Below are 10,304 nucleotides of genomic sequence, written 5' to 3'. Positions count from 1 at the left end.
ATTTTGATTCTTCTATCAATGATTATGTATAATAGTTGTCAAATAAGACCCTCATTTCCCTGGCTTCATATCTCCCAATGACTTCTTTAATTGGTGAGATTGCTAAGAATTGGACAGGTGAGAATTGAGTTGTCTCTTGGATTTATCTCTTTTAGGCAGAAGATGAAATCCAGGGATGGGTGGCTCAGTCAGTTGAGCATTCCACTTTTGATTTTGGTTCAGGTCATGATCTTATGGTTCCTGAGATTGAGCCCCATGTTGGGCTGTGCACTGACAGCATGGAGCCTGCTAGGGATTCTCTCCCTCTCTCTTTCTACCCATTCCCTGCTCATGTGCTCTCTAAATAAATAAGTAAACTTTAAAAATATTATAGAAGATGCAATAACATTTATTCTCAAACATACAATAAGGTTTGCAGGCTAGGGGCACCTGTTTCTATCAGGGAGACTTGGAGTTATCCAGCTATGCCCATGAGTAGGTGAAGTATGAGGTAATCCTTGTGGCCTCATAGCTAAGCATGTCCACCAATCCAGCTTTTATCAATTATAAAAGAGATATTTTGAGGTCAATTTGTGTAATTATTGTGCTTGTCTCTCAAATGGTTACAAATTTGCAAAAAGAAAAAGGATTTTATTTATCAGTATTCTAAAACCTCAACCAAAACATTATTTTGAGCTGTGGCACAATTTTAATCTGGAAGGGAAGGAATAACCATCAGGAGTATGCCAGGACATAGCATTAATTCTCTAATATAAATACACTTGAATTTAAATTAAAAAAATAAATACAGGAAATGAGTTATTAGGAAATGTATTGTCATCTCTAAGACGGAAAAGAACTTTTGGTATTCCAAAGTGTTACTTTGCAATTGTCTCCAGGAAGGACATGGGGAAAAGATTTGGGAAATTCTGACCATATCCCTTTAGTAGTAATGCATGCAAAATCCAAGACTGATTGTGTGATCTCATCGCTAATAACTCATTATACTATACCCACTTCCATTTTAAACTTATACTCAGAAAGAACACTTGGGCTTGGGAAATGGGGAATGGAATATGACATGCACAATGGATTTTGAATCATTCTATGTGAGCATAGGTATCTGTCCTTTACCCAGACACAGCACAAGACTTGTCAAAATCCTGCCTCCTTTTACACCCAATTATGTTAAATTCTGTACTGTTTTAAATCCATGACAAAATCTGGGTACCTGCTGCCCATTACCATGATAGCATCATTTAGTTTTCACTTAGCTCCAATAGAAGAACTAGAAAACATTCCAAGGGGGTAAAGCTGAGAATAAAAATTTACATAAGTTTTTGTGGTTAGTTTCTCATTCTCCATGACTTCACTACATCAGGATCATACAACCAACCCTAGGCAGTAAGAGCCCAAATGCTTCCTTTGTTGTCATTGTTGTTGTTGTCCTTGTTTGAGATGTTATTTGGCTCAAAGATATCAGAAAGTCTGGAATTTACTGTTGTCATTTACCCCTCCTACATTTCCTTCCACAAGATATCTTCTCTAAGGGAAAATCATGAGAGCTATGCTTCAAAATGTACCTAGAATTCAAACCAATTTTATCATACCACTGCTGTCAGATAAATTTAACCCACCATTACCTGTTACTGGAATATGGGAATAGTCCTGAATAAATTCCCTTTCTCGATCCACGTACCCAACAGAGACACTCTCCAAAGTTGCAAGTGTTCCTATTAGAATATGAGGGAATCATGCCCTGCCTATGCTGAAAATACTCAATGGATCCCTATCAATTTCAGTGTAAAAACCAAATTCCATTCTAGGACTTCCAAGGCTCTAAGCTATCAGCTTCTGCCAGATCCCCATCATTTCTCTCAACTCATTTTCCTGATATTCTCTACCTTACTCTCTCAGCTCCAGCCATGCTGGTATCCTCAGTGTTCCTTGAGTATGTGAGGCTTACTCCTGCCCTGCTGTCCCTCTTACCTGGAATGCTCCTTCCCCAGACAGCCACAGGACTGGTCCTTTCACTGCCTTCAGGTCCTTACTCAAAAGTCATGTTCTCAGTGAGCCCCTCCCTGGACTCTATCTATCCAATTTCAGCCTCACACCTGGAATTCCAATTCCCCATTCCTTGCTTTATTTTTCCTTTCTTCACACTTACCACTTTGACAATACTTTACATTTCACTTATTGTACCTTGGCTACTGTCTGTCTCCCGCACTAAAATGAAAGCTCCACCGGGGTAAGATTGTTTCATTTATTTTGTTCATTACCATATCACCAGTACCTGAGCCTGAAGACTGCCTGGCACAGAGCCTACCTAAAGTATTGGTGGGATGAAGATAAAGCAAATGAGTTAAAAACAACTTGGGGGTGCCTGGGTGGCTGAGTTGGCTAAGTGTCCGACTTCAGCCCAGGTCATGATCCTGCACTTTGTGGGTTCAAGCCCCGTGTTGGGCTCTGTGCTGACAGATCAGAGCCTGGAGCCTACTTCAGATTATGTGTGTGTGTCTCTCTCTCCCCCTCCCCTGCTTGCACTCTGTCTCTCTGTCTCCCAAAAATAAATAAACATTAAAAGATGTAATAAAAAAAAGCAAATGGGGTGAGCTTATGCCAAAAGTGGGGCTAGGCAGTTTCCTCTGGGTCTAGCCCCAAAGCTACAAATGCAAATGCCTTCAGGGGACAACTGGAAATTTTATTCCAGTGAGTGAATCAGGCCAGCTGGGGGTATGGCTAGTTTGAGAGAGCATTCAGAGTCTAAAATGGGCAAAGCCCTTCCTCAGACCCAGATGCTTGTATCCTTGTTGGAATGTGGAATGTTAATTCTCAGTTTATTGTTTTGTTTTTTGTTTTGCTTTATTTTGTTTTGAGGTGGGCCAGAAATATGGATTTTTGTAATGTGAAATCTCCCAAATGTCTAAGTAACTAATTTAAAAATGGAAAACACCAGGATCGAAGAAAACATGACAGCTGACTGAAATTGGCCTGTGGGTGGCCTGCAGGTGTTTGCTAGACTAAATTGTGTGATGAAAGAAAACCAGTCCCTGCAAGGTGGGCTTGCCTTGTGTGATTCTTCAGGCAAACAGTTTCAGGTCATGTTGGGTGTAGAGAGTGAACTAGAATTACCACTTTTTTTTCAAATTCTAGAAGCTCCCTGCCACCACCTGGCCCTTCCCCCCACCCCCACCCCGCCCCCCCCAAATGTATGGAGTTAGGGAAGACTGAGCAGTGAGCTCACCTTAACTCTTTCTTTGAGGGCAGGGGCATATCTTAGTGAAGTGTAGGGTGGGGAAATCAGAGAGAAGGTTTTGAAGGAACCTTCCACAACATGACTGGAGAAAGACAAGGGGGAGAAAAAGAGAAGGACACAGACCCATGTGCTAGATCGCCATACCCCTGAGGGACTTTATTGGGGTCACTGCACCCTCTCCCCACCAACCACCGCCCCTCTATGTGGCATTATACAGTTGAAAGAGTTAGTTATACAAAGTCACAACTCCCAGCCCGACTGCCCCATGCCATCCATCTCACCTGGAAACAGAGCTGCACAAACTTCCATCACAGCTTCCCTGTGTGCTTGAGGTGGGCAAGGCTGGTCAGGAGGTACCTGTGAAGGGTCAGTAGCCACCAGCTTTGTCACGGTATAGCCTGAATAGGGACTCTAGAGGCAGCGGACCTCCATTCAGTGAAGCATTGGGTGGAACCACCTGTGGTTTCAGGCAGCTGCTGAGCTAGGCATGGATTGTCAAGTACTCCCCATGTCCTGAGATAAACATTAGGCTCAATCCTCTGATGCCCCTCCTCTCTAGGGAGGCAAGGCACAGTCCAGTAGGAGAAAGAACAGTGAGGGGACTCCTGTACCTGACTTCAGTAAGGTTCTAATTTTTTTTGGATAAAATACTTTCCAAACGCAAGGAGGCACATCTCTTAAGTCCTGAGCGCCCCGCTTACCTACGCCCCACAAGAATTGTTTATCCAGTGTAAGGGAAATGAACCAAGACCTCCGGGTCCAAGATTACTGCACCTGGTCCTCTGGGAAAAGTGAGGAGACTGCTTACAGCCCCCAGCTCATGGGGTGTCAGGTCAGTGTGTTTAAGCCGAGGGTTTGGGTTCTGCTCGGCAGGTGTGGCATGAGCTCCCTGAAATAAGAAAAGCCTTTTAGGTATAAAGTTGGCTCCTACTTAACTCAAGTCATCCCTGTGAAAATGCCATTCTAGGGAACTTCCAACCCATTTGGCTTCTTTGACAGCTGTTACATCTTTTCTGCACAGAGCCAGGGGAAGGCAATGTGGATACTGCCAGAAGTCCAACTTTTTCCTGGGCTTTCCCATGTCTCCTGGGCCCCACTCCCCACACCTCCTTTTCTGCATTCTCACTTCCTCTGTCAATCTTTCTGCTTGGAATTCTTCCTTCCTCAGTGTTCCTCCCCTTCTGACTCCTTACTCATGTGCAGACCCTCCCTTTGAGTATCCTCCAGATTCCTGCCAACTTTCTCTCCCCCTGCCCCTTGCTCTGGACCTCTTCTAAGCTACTTTGAGCCCCTCTCTACTCAAGGCATTCTGTTTGTTTTCCTCTAAGCCCCAAGATCTCACTCTCTCTCTGTTATTCTCTACCCCCTCCTAGTTGGGTGCCTCTCTCTCTTAGGCCATCCCTCCTCCAGGGAGCCTCTTCCTAAGCAGTCACCTCCCCTTCTCCCTCCCTCTACAGCCCATCTCTAGTTCCTTCTCCTCCCCCCCTCTCTAGACCAGACCAGCTAAGTCCTATTCCATTTTTAGATGACTGATTATGATACTAGCTGAACTTTATTCACAGCCTGCATTTACAGCTGTCCCTTCCTTTCATGCCCCATCCACCAAACACACCCAATCTTTTCAACATGACAAAGTCCTTACACACAGCATGTCATGTCCACATAAATTTGTATTTTTCAAAAAAAAAAAAAAAAACAACAGTTATGCTGGCAAAGATGTTGAATTAACAGGGACCCTTAAGCTTTCAATACACTGAAAAGCAACATTGTTTTGCACGTCTACAAAGTATACATTTGTTCTCACAAATGTGGCAAAGTTTACCCTAACAGTTAGGACTTTTTCACCAAATCATAGACATAGATATGGAAATCATCATCAAACTTGATGAAATACACAGAGGGTTTGGCTTCCACTTGGTGAATGACCATGCCAATCCGTTTGGAGCCATCTTCTTTGGTATATTCCACATGCTTACCTATCAGGCCATCTACAACTCCTCCTGTCTCCCTCTCTGCTGGAGGAGACTCACTGGACTCTGGCATGATACGGAGGTCTCCTTCTTTATAATCATCTAGAAGCTGGTACATGTACAAGACAGGATCTTTCTCATAGGTAATATAAAACCAGGCTTTCATGATAGGTGCTTGGGCTAAGACCATTCCCCTCCATTCATCCTTAGAACCATGCTCACCCTCAAACATATGTTCCACAGCTTTACCAATTATGGTGTTTGCAAGGTTGGCATCACCGACTTGAGATGATGCCACCCTATCGGAAAGAATTTTAAGAGACAAAACTCTTTCATCTCTGTGAAGTTCCAGTCCATAGACACAGTCAATTCCATCATATTTCACCAGATAAAGAGAGGGATTTATAGGCACCTGATCCAGAACGGTTCCTTTCCACTGGGTGATGGGCTCATCACCTTCCTTCCATCCATGTGAAATTCTGCAGCCCACGATGTTCCTGCGGGACTGGGACGAAGGTCTGCCTCGCTGCTTCTTTTGGGAGGTTTTTTTCTTCGTCATGTTTGTGGACCCAGTAGCCCGTCCCGAAGCTGCCCTGGTTTGTTGCCCTTCGGCCTCCTGTGCGTGGGGGGTCTTCATGCCTGCAGGGGGAGGAGAGAAGAGAAGAGAGAAACATTCAGTATGCCATAAGGTGAAGTTCTCCCAACAGCGACGTGTCTCTACCCTGCGTCAGAACCTAAATTTTCCCCCATGAGCCTGGCAGCAGTGCTGGAAATCCTGGCTGTGTGCCTGCAAGTGCTCTCCCTCCTAGGTTCCTTTAGACTGCGGGAAAGGGCGGCAGCGGCAGTGGTGCTGGCCAGGGTTAGGAACTCTGCAGGAGGGGGCGGGCTACCTCCTTGTTCAGAGCCCACTGCCTCCACCACCCGTCCCTGGCGCCCACTCTCAGCGCCCTGCAAAGCGCCTGTCTATTCCTTCACCGCCTTGATCCGCACGCACTCACTGTCCTCCCGCCCTGGATACCCCAGCCTGCTGCCCATACACCCCTTGTCTACCCACAATCGCTTTCTGGCATCCGGTACCCTCACTCCGCCAGGCTCACCTTCAATTTCTTGCCTGGCTCCTAACGCCACCTCCTTTTCCTATTTCCCATCGCACTCCCCCTCCCAAGCCTCACCCAGCTCCCGCCTCCACCCCCTATCTCCAGCAGGAGTCCATCCCATCCCCCCTCCTCATCCTGGAGCCCACCAATGGCCCTGCCCTAGCTGGCGTCCGCCGCCCCGGGTCGCGGGCCTCACGTGCCCAAATCGGACACCTCGCTGCTGCCTCCGCGGTGAGCCTGTGTCGAAGGAGGATCAGCAGGCGACGAGCCGGGTGCTTGCACGGGCTGGGAGGGGTGGATCTGTAGGCGGGGAGCGCGTCTAGGAGGGCCGCGGGGTAGGCGAAGAGGATGGCGGCGGTATCCCCAGCTCTGAGCTTCGCGGGCCCTCCGCCTCCCGGTCGGCGGCGGCTGCCCCTCTGCCACATCGGGCTCCCACCAGCCGCTGCCGCCGCCGCAGTCTCCTCCCTCTCTCTGTATAGGAGTAGACTTTCAGTTTCCTGTCGGTAAAGAGGCCTCCCCTTCCTGCTAAATACTAGGCAACCAGCCTTCCTAGTCTTTCCACTACTCCTTGGCTGTTCCTCCTGTTTCCAAAAATCAGATCCTTGAGACCTGTAGGTTGTCCTTTCCTCTTCTTGTGTAACCCCACTATCTCAGGCTCTCTAGCTCCACCTCTCATCTCTCCTGCTAGAATTACTTTTAATTTTTTTCACATATTCTTCACACTTTCTGCATATTCACAAATTCACGAAAAAATACCTTACCCAAAACACACATAGTAGAGAAATCCTTTATATTCCTAGGAAAATTTATGATATGTATATACATGCACATCTTCTCTATGTATTTACAGGTAATCATATCCCCAGACATGTAATATGAAGTACACACCTCTGCAATCACATAACATACAGACATAATTCTCCATTTATGCATATCCGCAGAAATGTCCATAATAAGAATTTATCCAAAGCAGGTGTGAGCATCTTAGATTTTGAGATCTGTATTTGGAAAATAGTGGCTTATTTTAAACTCAGCGAGTTTTTCTCGAATTTGATTACAGTTAGCAATAACCTTATCCAGTTTTGCATAAAGTGTTATTCATTTTGAATCTTGTTTGTATCCGCTTATGTTGTTTATAGATTGTTTCAACATATCTTATAATTCTGTAAAATATCAATAATCGTATGGTACTATATCTGGTAAGATGTTATCAGCTACTTGCCCGAGGAAAGAAATCTCAAAATGATTCAAAATAAACGTAATTATTGACTAATTATTTGAAAACTCTGGTAAGTATCATTAGGCTTAGTCTTTGTGCCTAGTCTCATGGGCTGAATTACTTCTCTTCCAAATTAATAAATTTATGTCCTAACAGTACCTCAAAATGTTAATGTATTTGGAGGTAGGGTCTGTAAAGCAGTAATTAAGGTGAAATGGTATCACATGGGTGGGCACTAATCCAATGTAACTGGTGTCTTTATAAGAAGAGGAGATTAGAACACAGGCACACATGTAAGAAAGACCATGCAAAGACAAGGGAGAACATGGCCATGTGGAAGCCAAGAAGTGAAACCTGAAATCTTGGACTTGGACATCTTGATCTTGGATTGATAAGTTCTAGAACCGCGAGAAAATAAATTTGCATGGTTTAAGACTCTGAGTCTTTGTTACTTTTTATTTAAGTTTATTTATTTATTTTGAGTGAGATAGGGAATGCACACACAAGCGTGGGAGGAGCAGAGAGAGAGAGAGAGAGAGAGAGAGAGAGAGAGAGAGAAAGGGAGAGAATCTCAAGCAGGCTCTGCACTGTCAGCACAAAATCCAATGTGGGGCACAATCCTACCTACTGTGGGATCATGACCTGAGCCAAAAGCAAGAGTTGGACGCTTACCCAACTGAGCCACCAAGCAGCCCCTCTTTGTTATGTCTTTTTAATGTTTATTTAGTTTTGAGAGAGAGAGACAGTGTGTGCTCATGGGAGGGGCAGAGAGAAGGGAGACACAGAATCTGAAGCAAGCTCCAGGCTTGCTTGCTCTATCAGCATAGAGCAAGATACAGGGCTCGAACTTGTGAACCATGAGATCATGACCTGAGATGAAATTGGACACTTAACATGCTGAGCCACCCAAGTGCCCCTCTTTGTTACCCTTTTAATACAATCCTAATAAATGAATACACTCAATGATGGCATCCAAAATCAGTTTTGCTGTATCTTCTATTTTCTCTCTGATGTCAGTTTCATCATGAAGCTTATATTACAATATGGCTGTCAACATCCTTATGTTTATGTAGTGACAGAGAGAACTTCTACAAGAACTTTTGAGCAAAATTTTGCTTTGCTTTGATTGGGACCAGCATAGATCCTTTGCCTGATCTTGTAATATGGACAAAGATAACACCATATTCACTTTCTCAGGTCCAGTGTATATACTTATTTGGAAAGCAATCACATTAACAAAGTGGATCCATTTGAATAATTGGCTTATGTTAATTAAGTGTCATCCCTAAAGTTGGAGGTGGGGTCAATCCCACCAAAATGACATGGGAACTCCACAATTGAGGAAGATTGAAATAGATATTGACAGGGTAATTAACAATGTCTATAGCAATTCCAAGCTATTATTTGGAAAGGCAATCTGAAAGCTTCTATGACTCTTCTAAAATTTATGTTTCTCTGATACTATGCCTAGATAGTCACTTCCAATTAATCACAGATTTCTTTGGTTAGCTCATAACAACTTACACCCTTGCAAAATTTTTATTTCTAAATTCTTTCAACTTGTGGGTATGTTATTTACACCATTCCTTGTGAATTTTTCTGTCTTTGGGTTTCATTTATAAAAATATTTTGCTGAAATTTGGACCAGGCTCCTTACAGTTATCCTTTAACATTCCTGATTTTGAATTGTCTGACCCAATAAGGGTAAACAGTATGATGAGATTTATACATTAAATGTCCCAGGGCATCAAAGCTCACATTGTACATAAAAATCACCAAAAATCTTCTATCTCAAAACAAATTTTCTGACCTCTGGGAAAACTAGTAAGTTGTAACTTCTGTACCTTCTTGGGAATTAAGTTAAAGAGAGAATAATTTGATAATGACCCCACTGGGCACATTTAGGAAGGTCTTTAATGTTGTCTTAGAAACTATTTCTTCTGGTATCACTACAAGTAGAATCTATGCAGTGTGCAAGAATGACTCCTTAAATACCACCAAGGAACAAACTTTCCCAACTGTTTTTACATATCCCACCTTGTGCCTTCTCCAAACTACAAAGGCTTTAAGGACAGATATATTGCTTATATACTATCTTCTCTTTAGTCTCGGCCTTATTTATGACCCCCTTATCTTTCCATTTGCCTTTGAGTTCTCATTGCACACAGATTTCAGGCTTCCTATCCTCTTAAACAGTTATTACACCTTAGATTCACCCAAAAATATTCAGAACTCCACAACACTTTCTATACTATCCATATGTTAACTTACCCATACATGTATTAAGAAATTCCAACTGGTGCACCTGGGTGGCTCAGTTGATTGAGCATCTGACTTTGGCTCAGGTCATGATCTCATGGCTTCTGAGTTGGAGCCCAGCCTCGGGCTCTCTGCTGTCAGCATGGAGCCCACTTCAGATCTTCTGTCTCCCTCCCTGTCTTTCCCTTCCCTGCATGCACTCTGTCTCTCAAAAATAAATCTTTTTTTTAAAGAAATTCCAATTAATTTATTCAAGTTAAGCATGTATAATGGCATTTGCATGGAGTTGTGGTATAAACTCAGTCTGGAAGAAATCAAGAACTATTCCATATTTATGATATTTGGTCAGTGGTCTACTTCTAAAGTATACATTGTTAGGGAAAACACTTACAATTATCTTTAAGAAAGGGAGAAGGTTGTTGATATTTGAAACTCTCTTGCGTTGTTTTGTTATACCATACTGAGTTCCTCACATTCCTTGTTTCATTGCACTGGTAAATAAGGGCATCTCCTCACTATGATTA

The 10,304-nt window shown here is 43.6% G+C and overlaps 1 protein-coding gene across 3 annotated transcripts; it reads right to left on the bottom strand.

The window, feature by feature from the left end:
* Nucleotides 1–4,542: 4,542 nt before the first annotated feature.
* LOC145714520 (spindlin-2) lies at nt 4,543–6,890 on the bottom strand. 3 transcript variants are annotated; one of them, XM_081794069.1, is made up of 2 exons: nt 6,499–6,890; nt 4,543–5,844 (listed from the first exon to the last, which is right to left on the bottom strand). In XM_081794069.1, the coding sequence occupies exons 1-2, from the start codon at nt 6,725–6,727 to the stop codon at nt 5,066–5,068; spliced, it is 1,008 nt and encodes a 335-aa protein (XP_081650195.1). In that variant the 5' UTR covers nt 6,728–6,890; the 3' UTR covers nt 4,543–5,065. The 3 variants fall into 3 exon arrangements, with proteins under 3 accessions (XP_081650195.1, XP_081650197.1, XP_081650196.1); XM_081794071.1 differs by having other exon boundaries at nt 6,516–6,629; XM_081794070.1 differs by having other exon boundaries at nt 6,449–6,616.
* Nucleotides 6,891–10,304: the final 3,414 nt, after the last annotated feature.

This window comes from Panthera onca, chromosome X, assembly GCF_046562875.1.
Source record: "Panthera onca isolate mPanOnc1 chromosome X, mPanOnc1 haplotype 2, whole genome shotgun sequence".
Taxonomy (NCBI): domain Eukaryota; kingdom Metazoa; phylum Chordata; class Mammalia; order Carnivora; family Felidae; genus Panthera; species Panthera onca.
The sequence above is the reverse complement of the archived record's forward strand: the minus strand, read 5'-3'. Positions and strand labels throughout refer to the sequence as shown.